The 22,460-nt window shown below is 44.4% G+C and overlaps 1 protein-coding gene across 1 annotated transcript in view; it reads right to left on the bottom strand.

Annotated features, from left to right (window-relative positions):
* RANBP9 (RAN binding protein 9) overlaps positions 1 to 21,592 on the bottom strand; it is a 71,632-nt gene extending 50,040 nt beyond the window's left edge. The window contains exons 1-2 of the mRNA XM_027959166.3: positions 20,624 to 21,592; positions 7,111 to 7,222 (exon numbers count right to left, since the gene is read on the bottom strand). Coding sequence (XP_027814967.1) covers positions 7,111 to 7,222; positions 20,624 to 21,218 — 707 coding nt within the window. The 5' untranslated portion in view covers positions 21,219 to 21,592. The remainder of the gene's footprint in view (positions 1 to 7,110; positions 7,223 to 20,623) is intronic.
* Between the last annotated feature and the right edge of the window lie 868 nt (positions 21,593 to 22,460).

Here is a 22,460-nt window from a genome sequence, read left to right as displayed (position 1 = left end):
GGTTCTCTACTAGAATCTAGGAAGAAGGCAGAAACAAATAAGTTCTTATTTAAACTCACTCAGTTGCTGAGAGTGCCTGGTACACCATATATCACTCTTGTTCAGTTCATTAAATTCACTATGTTAATAAATATATTGCTCATTTGATTTCCGTCTGTGTTTCCCTTCACTGCTATCACCAACAGAAACTAGAAGGAAAGACTTTTTAAGGCTAGGTGGGGGAAAAGACCTTTGATTTCTTTTCTATTCCCCCAGGAAATTATCCAGAAAAGTCAGGAAGCATAGAAGGAATGTTCTGAAGACTACATTTTATTATCAACAGAATCTAGGAACAGAACAGAGACTGGATTACTTGCTGATTTCTCCTGAATCACACTGGCAGAATGGCATCAATATTTTGTTTGAAGAGCTAAAAATATCACACTCATAATAAATTATTCTAAAACCTTCCAAATAAAAATTTTATTATCTCTCACATTTATAATTAAATCTCCACTGCCTCTATTAGTATGCATAATTTAAAACCTGAATGAAATTCCTGAACTGAAAGTACATTCATGAGACAAAGTCTATTAGAAATTCATCCTATCAATAAGAATTAACAAAAACATAAAGTAAATATATACCCTTTAAATATGTCTCCTAAAAAATGATTTTATGCAGATAATGTGACTTAATTTTCTGGTTGCAAAGTGTGTTAGAAATTCATTTTTAAATTAAAAAATCTAGACTGGTGATTCTGCCCTAATAAAGTAAGCTTATTTTGCTGAACATACAAAAAAATTACATTTAAATGGAAATAAACATTTAAATGAAATTGAAAATAAATGAAAATCCAAGGCAGGAAGCAAAACATATTGTTTTATTCAACAAGAGGAGCTTCCTTCAAGCCTCACTTCTTATGGAATGAAGAAATACAAGTAATAATCATCACAGTCATATTCCTAATTTTCCAAGGCAACCTAGAAATCATGCATTTTACAAATAAACTGAAGAGCAATTCATACCCAACTCCTGCCACTTTATGAAAAAGCCTCCTACAATGACAATTTCTCTTAAGAAAACTGCCGTCTTGGATCCAAATACTTATTTACCTTGGATAAACACATTGCTTTAAAAAAATTCAATTTTAAATTAAATATAATAAACTCTCAGATGAACATGTATCACTGCAAATCAAAGAAAACTGACAGCAGCTCTTTCTGGTTAAATCTTCACAACAATGTTAGGATTTTAGGAAGGAATTCTTGTATCTCTTGATAACAGTTCAATGTATCTCCAGAAAGACCTTCAGTTCAGTTCAGTCACTTAGTCGTGTCTGACTCTTTGCCACACTATGAATCGCACCACGCTAGGCCTCCCTGTCCATCACCATCTCCCGGAGTTCACTCAAACTCACATCCATCGAGTCGGTGATGCCATCCAGCCATCTCATCCTCTGTCCTCCCCTTCTCCTCCTGCCCCTAATCCCTCCCAGCATCAGAGTCTTTTCCAATGAGTCAACTCTTCCCATGAGGTGGCCAAAGTATTGGAGTTTCAGCTTTAGCATTAGTCCTTCCAAAGGGCTGATCTCCTTTAGAATGGACTGGTTGGATATCCCTGCAGTCCAAGGGACTCTCAAGAGTCTTCTCCAACACCACAGTTCAAAAGCATCAATTCTTCAGTGCTCGGCTTTCTTCACAGTCCAACTCTCACATCCATACATGACCACTGGACAAACCATAGCCTTGACTAGACGGACATTTGTTGGCAAAGTAATGTCTCTGCTTTTGAATATGCTATCTAGGTTGGTCATAACTTTTCTTTCAAGAAGTAAGCGTCATTTAATTTCATGGCTGTAGTCACCATCTGCAGTGATTTTGGAGCCCCCAAAAATAAAGTCTGACACTGTTTCCACTGTTTCCCCATCTATTTCCCATGAAGTGATGGGACCAGATGCCATGATCTTTGTTTTCTGAATGTTGAGCTTTAAGCCAACTTTTTCACTCTCCTCTTTCACTCTCAAAAGGCTTTTTAGTTCCTCTTCACTTTCTGCCATAAGGGTGGTGTCACCTGCATATCTGAGGTTACTGATATTTCTCCTGGCAATCTTGATTCCAGCTTGTGTTTCTTCCAGTCCAGCGTTTCTCATGATGTACTCTGCATATAAGTTAAATAAGCAGGGTGACAATATACAGCCTTGATGTACTCCTTTCCCAATTTGGAACCAGTCTGTTGTCCCATGTCCAGTTCTAACTGTTGCTTCCTGACCTGCATATAGGTTTCTCAAGAGGCAGGTCAGGGGGTCTGTATTCCCATCTCTTTCAGAATTTTCCACAGTTTAATGTGATCCACACAGTCAAAGGCTTTGGCATAGTTAATAAAGCAGAAATAGATGTTTTTCTGGAACTCTCATGCTTTTTCCATGATCCAGCTGATGTTGGTAATTTGATCTCTGGTTCCTCTGCCTTTTCTAAAACCAGCTTGAACATCTGGAAGATTACGGTTCACATATTGCTGAAGCCTGGCTTGGAGAATTTTAAGCACTACTTTACTAGCATGTGAGATGAGTGCAATTGTGCAGTAGTTTGAGTATTCTTTGGCATTGCCTTTCTTTGGGATTGGAATGAAAACTGACCTTTTCCAGTCCTGTGGCCTCTGCTTAGTTTTCCAAATTTGCTGGCATATTGAATGCAGCACTTTCATAGCATCATCTTACAGGATTTGAAAGAGCTCAACTGGAATTCCATCAACTCCACTAGCTTTGTTCATAGTGATGCTTTCTAAGGCCCACTTGACCTTACTTGGCCAAAATAAGCTACATGACTTGCTTTTGTTCCAAAAATGAACTGTTTGTTCTTCACTTCCAAAAGCATTGGGTTGGACCTAAAACTGCACCAAGAAAGATTACCAGAAATAAACAAAATCAGACCAAAAAAAACAATGGTTTTCGCCAAGAACATCCAGGCGGTAGGTACTGTTTCCCATCTATCCATTTGTTCATTCATATGAGGGCCAGCTAAAAATAAAGCCCTGGAATACAGAAATATAAAACAGTCCCTTATCCTTGGATCAATAAGTGACAATTACAGCAGTATAGGTACTATAATTTGTCTGCCCTCAAAGGAAAGGAAGCATGATAAAGGCACGATCTTATTTCGGGAAGGAGAAAGTGCCACCAAAAAAAAAAGTACCTGTCAACCAGACTGGAAGAGTATTAAGTTAGCTAATAAGCTTGGCAAATGGGGAAAGGGACAAGAGAAATTCATTTTTAAATTTCTTGCCAGGTTGACGGTTAACCGCTCTATCCAAAACTTGATTCCCTTTCTGTTCTCACCCCTCTTCCCCTCCAGAATGAGACGTATCAGAAAAAGGGAGACTGAAACCCAGGAGGTCCCTGTGAGGCCTTCCCGGGCACGAAAGCCCTTCCATGTTTCCTGAGTTCCGAAGAGCAGATTCAAGCAGTTACTAACTAGGGACGTGAGGGAATGCAGAAACAAATGAAAAGCGGTCATTCAGAAAAAGTACTGACAGCTTGCTAGTTCAGTGACAAAACAGAGCCCCAGTCTCCCTCAAGGGATGCACGTAACAATCTGACAAGTGTCTCTGAGGTGCTCTGAGGCAACTGAGACCCCCCACCCCTCCCAGGAGGTGGATGGTAACTATGTGCTGACCCTGGACAGGCTGGAACCAGAAGGCTGATGATTAAGATTCCCAAAGCATCGCCCTGTTATCTCACCACACCTGAGGAAAGCCCACAAGCTGAGCATACACCCTGCAGCCCTCGCCTCTAATGCTGCCTTTAGAAAACCTCCCCGGAAGCCACTGGGGAGTTTGGGTCTGGGGGCGTAAGCTGCCCATCCTCCTGGCTTTGTGCTCGAACTAAACACTGCTCTTCACCACAACCCGGTGTCAGAAGACTGGCACCGCTGGGTGCTGGGCAAGTGGACCCCAGTTTGGTTAGCTAACATTTTCTAACCTCCAGTGTGTCCCATCCCTCTCCTGTCGGGTCACTTTATATTGGCTTGGCTCTGTTCAACAGCCTCCTCTCTGTCTTCTGGGGCTTGCCCCTCCAAGCCCACACTGGCAGGCAAGTGGGAATGGAGAGTAACTGGGTGCCTCACTCTGAGGCCCTCCAGCTCAGGAAAGAGGAGAAATAAGGACCTTAAATTTAATCAGGGTGAAGGCTAAAATGAGACTTGCCCTAAGAAGCACTCCATTCAACTGTGCTCGCCAGTTCAGTGTCTTTAAGTGTATCTGTTACATCCTTTCTTAACCATGTCCATAGTTGTTGACAAGAAATTAATTTAAAATTAAAATGAAAGAATTATTAAGTTTGTTTAAAAAAAAAAAAAACAGGACAGATGAGAATTAATGATTCTTCAGCATCACTGGTCATTAGGGAAATGTCAGTTAAAATCACAAGAAACCACTAGGTATCTATTAGAATGGTAGCAAATTAAAGACAGACAAACAAAACGACCCTGACAATACCAAGGGCTTCTGCGGAGGCACGGCCCCCGGGACCCCACACGCTGCTGGTGGGAATGGAAGCCAGCACAGCCTATACATAAATGTTTCTAGCGGCTATATTCCTAGTTGCCAAAAAAACTGGAAATAATCTGATGTCCTTCAACTGAAGAGTGAGTAAGGACACTGTGGTTGGTTCCTCCATACAACCAGCAATAACAAGGACTGATCTACCAATACATACAACAGCAGGGAGGAATTTCACGTGCATTATACTAAGTGAAAGATGCTGGGCTTAAAAGGCTACTATACTCTTCACACTACGTGACTCCATGTCTATACCATCCTAGAAACAGCAAACTATAAAGGAAGAAAACAAATCAGTGCTTGCCAGGGGCTGGAGATGGGCAAAGGTTGCCTGAAGAGGGATATGGAGGAATCTGGGTGTTGGTGGGTGATGGAAATGTTTTCTATATTGATTGTGGTGATGGTTACAAGACTGTACACATCTGTCAAAACTCACAGACCTGCACGCTAAAACAGTTTAAGATTTACTACATGTAAAATATACCTAGTTTTAAAAAATGAAAGAAATTCTGGCCACAAAAAGATGAGACTAAAAAAATCAGCAAGGCATTAGTCATACATCGTGAAGGATCCTGCTAAGAAGTTTAAGATTTTATTCTCCAAGTAACCAGTGTATTAAATAATCTTAAGAGAAGGATGGACACTTCAGTTCTGTATCAGGTGGAAGATGGACAACAGTTATAGACTGGAGTGGGAGCAAAACAGGGAGCACCTGGGAGGTCTCAGTCACTCAGGGCACAAATGACCGACACCTGATGGGCAGAAACTGTAGACGTGGACAGAGAAAGTTAAAGGCAGGAAATCTGCAAGTTTCTAGCTATAGTGAAACCATGAGCCAGGCTGCGGTTGAGAAAAAGATTTTAAATAAGCTAAATTTAAATGCCTATGGGACATTCAAATACAAACACCTGGTCCAGAGCTCAAGGGAATATCCTGAGATGCAGTTTCAGATTCGAGACTCGTCAGGGTACCGGCAGCCATGAAAATGTAAGGTCAAGCTCATGCGGAGTATGTAGAATTAAAGGTGAAGAGAATTCTGGGAATTATCCTGAGCAACGCCAGCCTTATGGAGCTAATGATGTAATCTGAAGTATAAAGGAACTGGGTGAGTGTGCAGCAGAACTAGAAACGGTTCCAGTTATGCGCCACTTCACTCTGCGGTCTCTCAACCACGTAACTCTTGGCTTCTCTGATTTTATCTTTGGCCTGATCACCCTGGGAAAGCTGAAGCAGTGAAAAAGTTACTGTGGAATCCAAGGCTTCACTTTGTACTTTCCATATTGCTGACGTAGATAGTGTTCAGCAAATAAAGTAAGAAAAATAATCTACTGAACACACTTATTTAGTCAATTAAACCCATAAGAAGCACTAAAAGGGGTGAAATGATTCACTTCAAATACAGGTAGTTACACATTTTAGTAGCCTCACCTTGGGAACTGGACAAACAACTCTAGAGATGCTTTAAAGGATCTCTGATACCACAATGAATTTATCAGGAAATACCACAGGACCGATCCAATGAGTCTATATAATCAGCTCTCATTCAGAGAGAGGTATGCACCGAAATTCCCTGTGGAGTGTCCTCAAAATGTCCATCATGTCCAAGGTCTACACCTGAAAATACTGATTAAGGAACCCGGGGGGTAAGACCCAAACTACTGTATTTTCATTAGTCCCCTACGTGACTCTGATGTGTACACACACAGAGTGGTGTGTATACTGTGTGTATACATCACAGGTGTGTACTCCGCTGTGTGCACACCACACATCACTGATCCCAAATTGAAAAGCAATGATACAAAAGTTAGTTCCAGCAGCTACACGAAGTTGTCAATTGGAAGGCAATGGCACCCCACTCCAGTACTCTTGCTTGGAAAATCCCACGGATGGAGGAGCCTGGTAGGCTGCAGTCCATGGGGTCGCTAAGAGTCGGACACGACTGAGTGACTTCACTTTCAATTTTCACTTTCATGCGTTGGAGAAGGAAATGGCAACCCACTCCAGTGTTCTTGCCTGGAGAATCCCAGGGATGGGGGAGCCTGGTGGGCTGCCGTCTGTGGGGTCGCAGAGTCAGACACGACTGAAGCAACTTAGTAGTAGTAGTAGTAAACTATATCCTAATCCTTGCAAACAGCTGAGAGTGTACTAATATACATTCCTGACCTAAACCTAAAATTCTGAGTCTCCAATCCTATAAAATATCTGTGAATCAACTTTTGGTTTTGGTTAACTATCTTTGAGAGGATTTAACTTCTAGTGGAATTCAGAAAATGGCAGTGGAAGAAAGGCACGGAAAATAAGTCATTATCTCTCTATTGTTTTATTCCAATTCTCTGTTTTAACAAGAAACCTACCAGAAAAATCTGGTCATTTTATCAACTCAAGTGTTAACGTCAACGAGTATTTAAGCAGAACCAGATAAAACCTGCTATACTAAAATATTCAGATTCCACTCTTTCAATTATCAAAATTTTCCAAAAAATTCCAATTTCCCAATTATATCATAAATGGTTATGAATGAAAACAAAAATAATTATCCATAAACAAATTTTTCCCACCAAAATTTACACTTACCCATCTCTTCCCTTACTGACAATTTTTACTTCAAAATAATAAATCCCACATGCTGCTGGTATTGGATGCGTGGCACGAACTGACGCCGCATCTTTTGGGGTTTTGCCATGACCTGCATGAGGAACAGGAAGAAAGACGATCAAGACAGATATTCAAATGAAAATCTTAACTCAGGAACGAACACAGCTTTTGAATGATATATACATTTCTACTCTCATCAGTACAAATAATCGAAGATTTAGTAACACACTTCTCACAATTAATCCAATATGCAAAATAGCACAAGTTAAACACGGAACTCTTCACACAGTTACTAGTTTGAGTGAAATTTCCAAATCTAATAAGCACGTTGAACCCAGTCATCCTTTTTGCAAATTAAATAAAATATTTTAAGGTAGACAATATTTTTAAGAGACAAAAGGATACACTTTAAGAACATGATGAGAATGAGATTCATTTCATTAGATCTAAATTTGCATATAATTTGTAAAATTCCTAAACAACACATTTTTGCCAAATGACCTTTTTAAACCAGAAGCTCTCTATCATTGACTATTTTTTATACAATTAGATTGAATTGGTGAAACAGCCTTCTTACTTTAAGAATTTACAAAGCCATTCTTTGACATACTTTGATCATTAATTCTACACAGAGGCTGATCCATAAGAGCTCTGTGGCCCATCACGGCCCACCGAGAAGCCTGTCTGCCCTCCAGCTGTCTTTTCTTTTCTAAGAAAGGAAATGAATAAGCCATACTATTGCTGACAAAACCAGACAACAGCTTTTAAACTTTTACATATCAGATTTTCCTCAATCTAATCGCAGAGAATTTTATTCACTAGTATCACATTCCCCACTATGTCTATCACCCAAGACACAATTATCTTGAAAGCTAGCGTTGTGAACAAACCCATGTGAGCAAGAGAAAATATGCCCAAATATGCCCATAAAACCACCAGGAGAATAAAGACAGAAGCTGAAGCAGCATGTCAGAAAGGACTCAGAGTGAATGAGACAAGCCCCACAATCCCCAAAAGGGCGGATGAGAAATAAAGCTCTAAGTCATTACTCAGGTGTTCCAGTTAGATATGCTTCACCCAGTACAGTCATCAATCTTCCAGTCAGACTATACCACTACCTTCGTGGGTAGCAGAATTCCGCTTCTTAAATTTAACATGATTGTTTTAAAATTAAACCTCTCTTTTAAGTCAAAAATTATATTGGCTATACAATAACCACCACACATCAATGAGATCATATCTTTTCTTACCATATGCTCTGTCAAATTATCAATGCGTATCCTATCATTAAACAGTTGAGTGTACACTTGCAGTGCAAATTAGCACATGGTCACATGGCCTAAAAGAAACAGAATGAACTCAGCCACTCTAGTCTACAACCATTCATAGGTGTCTGAAGTATACATATTATGGACACAAGTTTTCAGCCCAGGGGACAACTGAGAGGTGATCAACTTAGCTAGGAAGATAACAATGGAAGTGGCAATGTACAGATGCTGATAAAAATGGTTTAACATAAGTAGGTAATATTTACACTGAGCTAAGTGGAAGAAAAATATAACAGCACAAATCTCAAGAATGATATGCTAATCACTTTTTAAAAACTGAAATTTTATAAATTATCGTTTCAGCAAAACATCTTCCACAGTAAAATTATGTTCAAATAATTGAGCTGCCTGGGAAAAGGTCATGTAAAGAAAAAGCTTTTTTAGAATTTAGACAGCTAAAAATAAATCTAAGGAAAACCCCAATTAACCCAGGAGACCTAAATCAACCAGCCTTTATTTTAGTTTTGGCTTTTCTGAAGAGGCGTGCTCAATAAGGGAATCTGAAACTATACTTAATAACAGTATGTGATAATAGATGACATATATTTAATACTATGTGAAAGGCACCATTCTAAAAGCACTGTATTGACATAGAAAACAAACTTACAGTTACCAAAAGGGATGGGGCTGGGGTAGATGTATTAGGAGTTTGAGATTAACATATACACACTACCGTACATCAAACAGATAAACAAGGACCTATCGCATAGCATAGAGAACTATATTCAATATCTTGTAATAACTTACAATGGAAAAGAATCTAAAAAGTTTATATGAACGTATAACTGAATTACATGCTGCGCATCAAACACACAATGTAAATTAACTGTACTTCAATTTTGAAAATGGTGAATAAGCAAATAAAAGCACTGTGTTTATTAGCTCATTTCATATTCAAAACAACCTATGAAGTAGGTACTATTTATTACCATTTCACACTTGAGGAAACCAAAGGAAGAAACTCAGGTCTCACTGCTGAGTGAGAGTCCCAAACCAGGATCTGTGCTGGGATTTTAATTCAAGAAGCCTGATCCAGAGCGAGCTCTGAACTCACAGGAAGGATTTAGTTACCATGGCATTCTGGGATCACTTCAGAAGTACTCCCACCTCCTGTTTAAGCTACTTCTATGAGAAAAGAAAAAGAAAACTAATATTTGAGCATAAACAATCTCTCAAAGCATTAGGTGCTTTTGTATAGATTTTTCTCATTCAACATCTGTGAAATAGGTATAATTCAGGGCTGCCGTCTATGGGGTCGCACAGAGTCGGACACGACTGAAGCGACTTAGCAGCAGCAGCAATCTCATTTTTAAAAATGAAATTCTTACAGAGGTAATATAACTTGCCCCGAATTGGTAGAATCATGCATTAAATCCATGTCTGAATTAAAATCCCCTACATTTTACTACTGTGCAAAAATAACTGTAAAGATTTATACAATCTTAAATCTCCAAGACTAGTATATTCATTATGTTTTACCAAGACACTATAGAAAAATTCTGTAACGGTGAAAAGGATTTGCTTCATTTTAAAATTAACTTTAAAAGGTAAAGATCCAGGAGAAAGGCGAGATGTAAGATTAAACGGATGCATACTATTTTCAGGTGAGACTAGTAATATCATAGGGCCTATTTCTAATAACATTTGTCGGCAGGAAGTATATTACCTTAAATTTTGTGGTGACCAAAGTACAACCTCACACTACCGAAGTGCACATTTTAAAAACCACAGTCTTCAAGGTTAAGTGTTTTCTAGATGGTTCAAGAAGAAAATACATGTGTTGCTTCAGGATTCTAAGGCTAGCAAGGTCAGTTTCTCCCTTGCACACCATCTGCTGACTGCATTTAACTGGACCGTTCTGAATAAAGCCCCCACGCCTAGAAGCCACCACTCTCCAAAGAGCAGCTAAGTGCCGTTCTGAAAACATACCTAGTCTTCCTTGTACCACTAGCCTTCAGCACAACTAACGTCCTCCCCTTCCAGCCAAGAAAAAGATAAACTTCCTGAAAACCCTGTCTGACCTCTCCCTCCCTCTGCGTTTCCCACCTCTTCCTTTCAGCTCCAGCCACGCTGGCCAGGCCAGGCGGTGCCCACACAACTCCCTTGAGCTGCAGAGCGGTGCCCTTCCTTCTCAGCCTTTCTATCTCAGCTCAAGCTTTACTTCCTCAACTGTTCTGTCTCTAATCTCTCTGACTCAGTCTAACCTTGCTTATAGGCCCTCCATACAACATTCCCACACATAACACTCACACGTGATTATTTTATTGTTTCTGCACTTCAACTCCTGGACCTCTCTTTTCCCCATGGACTTCCACTCTAATTTTGACCATTCTTCCTGGAGCCATGCTCTGGATTCAGACATCACCTGAAACCACTCCACGGCAGAAACATTAAATTCTAATAAAGTCTGTCTTGCTACTAAACACATTTCTTGAATACAAATTAGCTCACATGCACTTGATAAATATGGGAATGATGTCAGCATAATAAAGAAGTCATTCAGTTCATAACAGCTTTTCCCAGTACATTAATGAATTGAAGGGAAAATTTTAGCAATATACAAAAGGCCCGTAAATCAAAAGAGCTGGGATTCCTCCAGAAGTGTATTCCTATTGTCCCTGGTGTTTGGTGGCTTCAGAAACTGCTATACTAACCACCATATTAAGCCATCTGGGAAAAATTCGACAGCAGCACAGAAGTGCCACAGTACTCCTTCTCTGTTTATATCCGCCTGGATTCCTGCATCTCACGCCTGCTTATTTTACACTTCGGGTCACAGTTCGAGGCCAGCTCATGCCCTCCGCTGCTCCGCTAAGCCGCATTCAGCCACGGGGTGCTTCAGTTGGCTGCTCTGGCACTCTGATACACCTCCATTTGTGTTTTGTTCTAGTTTGTTCCTTTCTGGCAATGCAAGATGCTGGAAGCTCATCTGGCTTATTTCCTGCCCCAGTCCCAGAATCAGTCATTTCTCTAAGGAGCCCTGGCTCCTCTTATGGACAAATGGCAGTAGAATCCAAGATCTAGGTACCAGGTATGCTCACTGCTGGGCTTCCCAGGCACAGCTGTAAAGAATCCGCCTGCCAACGCAGCAGACACGAGACATGGGTTCGATCCCTGGGTTGGGAAGACTCCCTGAAGAAGGAAATGGCAACCACCCTGGTATCCTTGCCTGGAGAACCCCATCCGAGGAGCCTGGTGGGCTACAATCCAGAGTCGCAGAGTCGGACACTAACACTTCCACTTCACTATACACATCCATACTTTTTATGTAACTATCTGTGTAAATATTAAACTAAGCAACCAACTCTAATCCATGACCACATCGATCACTCCAACCACTTCAATGCTGAGAAACCTAGCTCCCACTGTCCACCATCCACTGATTAATCGTTGAATTCCAGTTTACGTGGATAATAGTATCAGAACTGTTAACCCATATCCCCCTGAGGTACAGCTTATCAACAAGAATTTGGCGCTTATCTACTTTCATTTACCTTTTTTAGTTTTACAGACTCCACTGATTTCCAGTAACTTGTTTATTCAGGTCAGTGCCCTTTCCCTCCTTTCCTGAGACTGTTCCATATATTTGCAATATAGCTAGATTGCTTTGTTACATTTCACATTCTATCCTGGGATTCCCCCAACCTTCCTCCCAAGTAATTTTTTAAAAATATGTATTAAACCAAAACAACAATGAGACATCACTTCACACTGCTCAGAATGGCTATCATCAAAAAAGCCACAAATAACAAATGCTGGAGAGGGTATGGAGAGAAGGGAACCCTCCTGCAACTGTTGGTGGGAATGTAAATTGGTATCTCCACTATGGAGAATAACATGGAAGCTCCTTAAATAGAGCTACCATTTGACCTGCAATCCTATTCGGGGGCATGTATCTGGAGAAAAACATGATCCAAAAGAAAAACACACACCCCAATATTCACTGCAGCACTGTTTACAACAGCCAAGACACGGAAGCGACCTAAACGTCCAGCGACAGAGGAAAGGATAAAGACGACGTGGAACAGATATACAATGGAGTATTACTCTGCCATTAAAAAGAATGAAACAATGCCATTTGCAGCAGCATGGCTGGACAAAGAGCGTCATACCAAGCGAAGTAAGTCAAACAGAGAAGGAGAAACACTGACTGACACCCCTTATATGTGGAATCTAAAAAGACATGATACAAATGAACTTACTTACAAAACAGAAAGACTCAGAAAACAAACTTTTATGGTTGCAGCATGGGGGCTGGGAGAGTAAGGGACTTTGGGAAGCTCCTGTACACACTGCTATACTTAAAATGGATAACCAACAAGAACCTCCTATACAGCACGTGGAACTCTGCTCAACTTTATCTGCCAGCCTGGACGGGAGGGGGGTGTGGGAGAGAATGGATACGTGTGTATGGATGGCTGAGTCCCTTTGCTAGCCACCTGAAACTATCACAACATTGCCAATTGGCTATAGCCCAATACAAAAGAGAACGTTTAAAGTCTGGGAGGGAATGCACGTATTAAGGTTCACCTGAAAAATAATACTGATTTTATTTATTATGTATTTATTTTCGGCTGTGCCGGGTCCGCACTGCTGCGCAGGCTTTCCCCAGCTGCGGAGAGCGGGGGCCACTCCTCAGGGCAGTGTGAGGGCCTCCCACCACAGTGGCTTCTCTTGCTGCTGCGCACAGGCTCCAGAGCATTCCGCCTCCAGTAGCTGCAGCTCCCGGGCTCCGGAGCACAGGCTCGGGAGTCGCGGCACACAGGCTTAGTTACTTCAAGACACGTGGGGTCTTCCCGGATCAGGGATCGAACCCGTGTCTCCTGCATTGGCAGGCAGATTCCTTACCACTGAGCCACCAAGGAAACCCCCAGATGCTTGCTTCTGATTAAACAGAAACTTACATCGCTAACAGGGAAGACCAAGCCTGGGGGTTGAACGCTAGGAGGGATCAGCAGCCTGTGATATCAGGCACACACAGGAGTGGGAATTTAACCAGGCTTGTATTTTATTAGAACTGTTATTTCTGTAGTGCTCTGATTACAAAGTTCCACAGGTTTTAAGTGGTCTGCCCCAGCCCTATTTTCCCCAAAAGCCCTGTTACTTTTAGTGTGCGACTCTGCGGAAAACATGAGGTTTTCCCAGCAAGCAACTCAATTCTGGCATTACAGCGGCAAGGTCGACGTCTTCCCCAGGACACACCCTCCTATCCTCTCCCCTTCCTAAAGAACTCACTTCTGCACTTCAAAATCCAGGGAACTTGAGCTCACTGAACTCTTTCTTGTTTGTTTTTCCTCTTTCAGGACGATATACGTGGTAATTATTTTAAAGCGCTCATATGCCTTGATTTCCCTCATATGCCTACCCTTCCATCACAGGCAGCAAAACCACAGCCTAAATCAACGTTACAAGCCATCTTCCCCACTCCTGCACCGGGCAGCTGGCCTTTGCTGGATACACGTCCAAACATCTTGCAAACAGTCACCTCTGTGAACAAATAACGTCAGCAGGGACCCCCACCGATATCCACACCACACAGACATCTTCAGAATGAGGGACATGGCTCACACCCTCACCGTTCACTTCAGGCTCTAAGTCCTCTATCTGAATTCAGGGAGCAAACTGCCTCGCCTCCTGTCTCACAAGACGGGACTTAAATGGGACTCCACTGTTATATGCGGTTACGTCCTTCTCTCCGCTCCCTTACTGCTAACTGGTGGCCTCTTTCACTGTTATCGAAGGGCCAGTGCGTATTTCTCCCTTCTTCAAGGCCAAGCATCTTCCGCTTCTGAACTACTTTCCTCCCTCCACATCCTCACTCTGCCAGCCTCCCAAGCTCGTATTTTCATCTTTCTCCTCTTTACTCTCCTTCCCTTCAAGCTATAAGGGCACAGTGTCCCCCAAATGCATACATGTTTCATAAAACTATATGCCTCTGTGTTATAAGCCATTGTCAGTGATGCACTGGGGTATCACGAACTTTCCCCGTAACTTTAGGGTAATAAAACCAGGTATCATTACTATTTATCTTTTTTGTTAAAACACGTTAAATCCTGTAGACATTTACTGGGACTCCATACCTCGCACTAACATCATACTGTCACCTAATTTACGTCACTTCAGTTTTATACCCACAATCAGATTAAAATGAGACCTACTCAGAAATGACACAGTACTGTCCAAAGGACTCTTAGGGATAATTTTAATTATGTGGATTATCATCGTATATGCTGATGTTAGAAGCTGATTTTCAGATATCAGTGAGCCACAATATCAGCCACAACAAAGAAAAAACAAAAAATTGGCCCTACCCTCCATTCCCCTCCAGGTACTGCCTAATCTCTTTCCTCGTCTACATTCCTCGAGAATGATTTGTATTCACCATACTTTCTGCTTGGTCCCTTCTATTCACCCTGATTTCTGCCCCCGTCACCCAATTCACACTGCTCTGCCTAAGGTCACAGTGATCTAACTTCCAAATCCAGTGGAAACTTTCCTGTGCCTATTTCACTAAACCTGTCTGTTGCCTTTGACGCTAAAGTTCACTTCCTCATTTCTGACACTCCACTTCTCTGCTCAGCTACTGTGACACAACTCTCCCCTCTGTGCAGGTGCCTCTTAACTACTTCTCCTTGGGCTCCCTCCAGCCTTCAATGTTGCTCTTGGCTCAGGATTCCATCTTCGGCCCACTTCTCTTCTCACTTTACTTTCTCTCTCAGACACTTGAGCTTCAACCACCAGCTAGCGGTGACTCCCAAGTCAGTCATGACCTCGACCTCTCCCCCAGGATCCCATCCATGGTGGTACGTGCCAGCCCTTCCAAGGAGAAACTGGCCCCCACGCTGTCCCTACTGAAACAAGGGGGGCCACACTCCCCTTGTGCCAGGAGGGCATCTCGTAACAACCATCACACCCCTACAGTTGACTCAACACAGACCAGCACCCACGAGAAGGCCACCAATTCGCACCACAGCATATAACGAAAAGATCTGTCCAACTGAGAATGATGGCCATCAGCTAGGCCAATTTGAAAAGGCTCTTGGGAATTTAAAATAGGAAAAAGGATAAACCAGCTAGTAGGGAAGAGAAGAAAACAACCAGAAACCAGCACTGTCGCTGAGTCACCTTAACATCACAATCAAGGGGAGAATCACGAGCTCCAGCTGTGCACTGACACTGCACCTCCCTGACTCCAGAAGACCACTGGCTGTTCTTCTAATGCTATTTCTTTGCCTTCTTCTGGATTACACGAAGTCAGAGCACATGGCTGAGATTCACATTTTTACTTATCTCTAAATATACTGTAATATTTCCCTGCCATCATCATTTACACCACGATTCACTGCAAAAAACTGATAGGGCTAGTCACCCAGCATTGGCCTTGATTTCTTTTTTTTAATCAATCCATCATATCCTGTCAGGGTGACTTCAATACAGATCACAGATATGTCTTTTTTTTCTCTACACCCAACACTGACCAACCAATTCAGGTCCTTATTTCTTCTATGTATGCAACAGCCTTCTGAATGAGTCTGCTACCTTCCAGTCTTATGGCCCCTGAATCCATCTTCCAATTAGCTGTGTAATCTGACAAAGATGAAAATGAGCGAGTCCCTTCCTATTTAAAATCCTCTGATGATTCTTCATCTCCTACAGAATAAGATCCAAGCTCAATGGAATATTCTGTAAGGCCCTGCTGGATCTTTTCCCAGCTGTTCCTTGTCACACACTTACATTCCAACAACCTCATATTGCTTGCAGATCCAAACATTTAGAATCATTCTCGCCTCTACACTGTCGGTTATGCCTTTTCCCTTGTAATGTCCAGCCCCTCCTCCTCCCCTGTATCATATCCATCTTTTAAGACTGACCATCGGCCTCATCCCCTTCAAGAGGCTGTCCCTCACCCACCAGCTTCACCCCTGCCCACGCAGCCTGCAGTGGACACCCCTCCCATCTTCCTCAGCACTCGGTAACACACCTCCCCACTATATATACTGCACAAAGTCCTTTGAGCGCTTTGAATTCAAAGACAGTGTCTTACTCACCTTTGAATGCTCAGAACCTGGCACAAAGTAAATACTCACTAAAAGCTTGCTAAATAAATAGACAGTTGGGCTTCCCAGGTGGGTCGGTGGTAAAGAATCTGCCTGCAATACAGGAGATGTGGGTTCAATCTCTGGGTTGGGTAGTTCTGGAGAACAAAATGACAATCCACTCCATATTCTTGCCTCGGAAATCTTGTGGACAGAGAAGCCTGGTGGGCTACAGTCCATGGGGTCGCAAAAGAGTCGGACATGACTCAGGGACTAAACACAGCAAGCACTGCTGCTGCTGCTGCTGCTGCTGCGTCACTTCAGTCCTGTCTGACTCTTAGTGACCCCATGGACTGCAGCCCACCAGGCTCCTCCATCCGTGGGATTTTCCAGGCAAGAGTACTGGAGTGGGTTGCCATTTCCTTCTCCACAACAAGCACTATATACAACAATTGCTTAATAAATCATCATTATAAAAAAAAATCATGATTATTAGAATCACTTAATTCTTGTAGTTATCAACAAGTACTCCTTAAAAAAAAAAAAAAACAGATGTTCTTTGATGTGGACCATTTTTAAAGTCTTCATTGAATTTGTTACAATGTTGCTTCTGTTTATGTTTTGGCTTTTTGGCCCTGAGGCATCTGGGATCTTAGCTCCCAGAATAGGGATCCAACTCTGCATTGGAAAGGGAAGTCCTCTCAACTAGCATTCTTAAAGCAAAATTTTGGCAAAAAAGTTTTTGTGTGTGTGGAAAAACTGTTTTTAAATTCCTTGATTTTTAAAGAACATTTCCTGTATCACCTCCCATAAATCTCAAAAGACATTTATATTAGTATGCAAGCAAATATGTGTTGAGATATTTGTTCTACCTAAAGTGCAAGAAATTGATAGGCAATTAAATTTAGGAAGTGTTAAAGGTCTAATGACTGGTGATACTGAGTGGGAGGGGAGTTGGGCATACCAAAAGTTCAACCTATTTGGTTACTATTAATAATGCTTCAATTTAGAAGGTGACACTCACTGTTTACTTCTTCCTATCATTCCCAACTTTCACATTTCTTCTAAGCTGCCCTAAATCAGTATAATCCGGGTATCTGGACTTTTCCACGGCATTAGTGTGCTCCAGGCAGCACTTTCCCCAGAGGGAGTACTTTCAACATCAACTACTCTTCAAAGTCAACTGTTCTCCAGAAAGTTCTAAATGTGATCACTGGATTTTATCTAGTTGAGACAATTATGTCTCATACACTCTGAAGAACAGTAAGCTCAGAGTGTGCGACCGTGAGTTTCCATTCCTGGCCTGCCTGTGGTGGGGGAGCTGTGCCTCCAGGTGCTCCCACTTCCTCGAGTCTTAAAGGAGAGCTCTACCACCCTATTCAAAACCAGTAACGTGCTCTTGGTGTATGTAGCTGAAAGCTTTGCAAAGTATCCAGACTGTGGTAACGTCACAAATACAAAACTCCAACCTGCAACCGAAACATCCAGAACAGTCAAACTTACTGTCATATTTGTTAAAATGCTTTAAACTGGAATAAATGTATCATTATAACTAAGTCTAAACTTGTCATATTTGTATTTATTCAAAGCTAACAAGAATTTTCAAAATAAAAGGGGCCATGATTAAGGATTTCAACAGTTGGTGTATGACTGCTAAGCAAGAAGTCTTTTTAAAAATTTTAACAGAGTAAACACACCCAATTCCCCTGCAATCTAATCAACTTTGTCTGCATGGCTGGCATTGTTTAACATCAATTCCCTCAAACACTTAAGGAACCCCACAGCTTCCAAAAAGAGTTAATTCCTATTGAGAAGAACAACATCTTCAAACCAGAATACATTCAGAGCAGAAGAAATCTCTTTTTCAAAGGTAGGGAAAATCCTCACCATTCTGGAAAATAATTACCTTCAATCTTTTGAAATTTTACAGCATGCAAAAAATACTTTATGAACAGTAGTTTTCAATGTTATTTTGTGCCTTGAAGTTTGATTACCACTGCCTATGACACCTCTCCTTTGCTCAGATGCCCAGTAACTTCTCGCGTGGTCCACTCAGAAGCACACAGAAAAACAAGAGGAAAAACACACATGCACACATTAAAATCACAGGGCATGGGAGGGGCCTGTACTTGTGACAAGGGGGGAGAGAGAGACAAAGGAGAGAAAGAGAAAGGGGGAGCAAAGGATGACAAACAGCAAAATCTTTTTTTTCAAAAATAATGGTTTATGTTTACAAAACAGTGGTTTCCAGAAAGTGAATCTTAGTATTACACAACAGAGTAATAAAGAGGCCAACAGGAAAAATAATTGAGACAGCAGTGTCATAAATATTCCAAACTCCAACCAATTTCACATAAGCTGTACTTTTCCCTGACCCAAATCAACAATTTTATGTCAAAGGAGTTAGTAAAACTAGTCAAGGCATGTTACAGTGCTAAATAAACTATAATCACAAATCTCAGATACCATGGAAATTCAGAGCTGGAAATTTCCTTACCAACCAACCACCTAGTTCAACTCTCTCATCACTCAGAGGAAGAAACTGAGGCCCTATCTGGTAATATGCCTAAAATCACAAACGATGGCAGGATTCAGAAAGCTAGAATTCTTTGTTCAATAATACCCTGTAACTTCTGTCTCTGATTTTATAAGCTAACTATCAACCATAAAATTTCAAGTTCTGTCGAGTCTAACAAAAAGCATTCTGGTGGTCTGATCAGAAGTGAACACTTCATTAGAGCACTGTTCACACAAAACACAAAATTAAGTAACAGCCTTCAGAGGAGGGTATTAACAAAATATCCTAACATTAAAAAAAAAGGTCTGATATTTTGAAATTTTCAGTCACTTAGACCAAGAGCCACAGCATTTAAAATTGAAAGTTCTTCTCTGGATCTATGGATAAAAGGAAGAAATATTCAACAAGGCCTATTTTTGTGCATATTCTTTGCTGCCAAATCATTTGGAAGATTTCTGTGGCTATTCTCCTTTCTGATTAAATAGTAACTTATTTATCAAGGTTCTTCTCAAATTTCAGTCCGGTAAACTTTTAAGAATTTCACCACAATGGTTGTTTATACCCTCTATATCCATGTCACTAGGATCTGAGTAAGACCGTCCCTTTGAAGCCAATCAAAAATGAGACTGCTTTGAATGTAAAAGCAGCAGGTTTGGGGCCTAAAAAAATGGATTTGTTTTCAGATTGACTGATATAATGGATTGATTCCCTCCCCCCACCCAGACATGTAAACTTGATGCATGCTATTAATTTGGGCTACATTTCAAAAATTCCCATGGCAATTAATAATTTTATATACAATTAATCTGCTTAAAGCTTTGTTTTACATAGGAGAGATAGGTGAGGGGAGGAGGGACACAAGAGCAATAGCCTAAGGCCTTTTTTTTAAAAACTGCAGGTGGAAAACAGAAGCCAATTTTATTTAAAACACTAAAACCCGTGTTGTTTTTTTTTTTTAAACAAATTCCTGTTTTCCACGAGACTTTACGTAACGCCAACAACAAATATAGGGCATTTCCAATCGGTAGTGGTACGTTTCTGCTCCCCCAAGACAACACGTCTTCCTGAGGTTTCAACCTCTCTCACCCTCCAGTTGCTTTTATGGAGATAACACAGACGACAAACTTCGGTCGCCGGTCCTTTTGTCGTACCCCCTAGACAATCTCTGGCCTAATTTGGGGCAAACCCCACCACGGATCACTCCTCCCCCCCCCCCATACATCCCTGCTCTCCCTAGATTAGAAATTAATACCCCAGAATCTTGCCTCTCTTCCCATTCCTCCCGCCGCCCCCCACGTAAGAGGAGAGCGCCTGACCCACCACCACCTGGAGAACAATGTAAACCCAACTGAGAACCCACAGATTTCCTCTATCTCGGCCCGACGATTTATCTCAAAAGGCAATCAGAAAGCGAGTTACGTCCTGTCATCCTGGATTCCCCCGAGGTGTCCTGCTCCGGGCCTGGGATTACCAGCTCCCACTCTACACGCAGGGAGCCTTAACCCTCACCACCCCCTCCCGCGATCGCCCCCCGTGGACCCCGAGCCCGGCCCCGGAGCAGCGGGCGGGCCGCGGGCCCCGGCTTCCTGCGCACGCCGCACGCCCCGCACCTTTGTAATGCACCCGCAGGTTGTTCTGAGACAGGCCGATGTAGCTGAACTTGTCCTTTGGGCTCCAGGACCGCGGCAGCGGCGTCTCCTGCTCGTCCACGGCAGGGTAGAGGCGCTTCAGCCGTCGCTGCAGCTCCTTCTCCTGCTCGTTCAGGGCCGAGTCCCCGTGCGGGAAAGGCGCCGCGGCGCTGCCGCCTGACGCCGGGGCCGGGGCCGGGGCGCCTCCAGCCGGGCCGGGGCCCGCGGAGAGGCCCGGGGGAGCGGGGGGCGCGCCGCCGGGGGCGGCCGCCGAAGCGGGCGGCGGCGGCGGCGGGGGCGGCGGCGGCGGCGGGGCCGCGGTGGCCGGGGGCGGCGGCGGCGGCGGCGGCGGCGGCGGGTGCAGGAGCAGGGCGGCCGCCGCGGCCCCCAAGCCGCCGCCCGCGCCGCCGCCGCCGCCGCCGCCGCCGGGCGAGCCGGCCGGAGACGAGCCGGCGCTGACGGCCGGGGGCGCCGGCAGGACTCCGGGCACCGGGGCCGCAGCCGCCGGCGGGGGCGGCGGGAGCTGCTGCTGCTGCTGTTGTTGTGGCGGCGGCGGCGGCGGCGGCTGCCCGGACATCCCGGCCGCGACTCAGCCTGCGGCCGCCTCCGCCTCCTCTCTCCTTCCTCCTCGGCTTCCCGGGGGCGCTGTGGCGGCGGCCGCCGGCACCAGGCGCCCAGTCCGCCCGCCCCGGAAGCAGGCGGCCGGCCGCGCGCCCAGACGGAGGGAGCGCGACGGTTGGGGGGCTCGCAGCCGGGGCAGTGGGTGAGCGGCGGGCCCCGGGCCCCCGAGAGAACGTTAGCCGGAGCGCGGGCCCGGAACAAGGCGCCGAGGCCGCAGCGAGGCGGGGCGGGGGGTGAGAGCGCGGTGCCGGCCGCCGCGGCCGCTGCTCTCGCGGCTGTTTCCCTGCGAGCGGGCCGGGCCGGCGCGAGACGCTGCGCGCGGGCGGTGCTGCGAGGGGGCGGGGCCGGAGCGCGAGCGCGGCGCGGGGGGCGGGGCCGGGCGACGGGGCGGGGCCGGGCGAGGGGGCAGGACCGGAGCGCGAGACGAAGCGCGCGGGCGGTGCAGCGAGGGGGCGGGACGGGAGCTCGAGGGGGTGGGGCCGGGAGAGGGGGCGGAGCCGCGCGGGCGGCGAAGGGCGGGCCCGTGCAGGTCCAGCCGCCGGGTCCAGGCTGCTAGTGGGAAGCGCGCGGTCGGAGGAGGATCGCCGGCTGCCGGCAGGCCGGCCGCTGGCGTCCCCGCCTCTGCCGGGAGCTCGCCGTATCGCCCCGCCCGCCCGGCTGGCAGACTCTCCTCCTACCTGACTTCTTTTTGTTGCCGTCGCCCCGCCCCCGCCACCGTAGGGTCGCCGCTGGCGCGACCGGGCCGTTTCCCATCCAGGCGAAAGCAATCGAGCCCCGCTGGGAAAGCCGCGAGCCCGGTCGGCTGACCCCCGAGACCAGCGGGACCGCCCCGGCTCCCGGAGCCCAAATCGGGTCCGTGAGTGAGCCGTCCGGGCCTTGCCCGGGTTCTGCTCGAGCTCGTGCCCCCGGACAGGGCCCTGTTTGCCGCCTCCCGCTTGATGACCCAACTGTTCCGCATCCTTCACAGTTATGTTAATATCTATTTCTAAAGGGAAAGTCTCCCACTTAAACCAGAGAGCGTCTTATTAACTGATTTTATGAGGCCTTAAAAGTGAACCTCTGGTGGCAGAAAGTGTCACTAATTTATTAGGAGTGCTAATAAAGAGTGGCATGTCATCGGAGAGCAGGGACACGAAATTACAAGTTGTATTTAGGAAGGGCTTCTGCTGCTGCTGCTGCTGCTGCTGCTGCTGCTGCT

This window comes from Ovis aries, chromosome 20 (genome assembly GCF_016772045.2).
Source record: "Ovis aries strain OAR_USU_Benz2616 breed Rambouillet chromosome 20, ARS-UI_Ramb_v3.0, whole genome shotgun sequence".
In the NCBI taxonomy this organism is placed as follows: Eukaryota; Metazoa; Chordata; class Mammalia; order Artiodactyla; family Bovidae; genus Ovis; species Ovis aries.
This window is presented reverse-complemented; position numbering and strand designations above follow the sequence as displayed.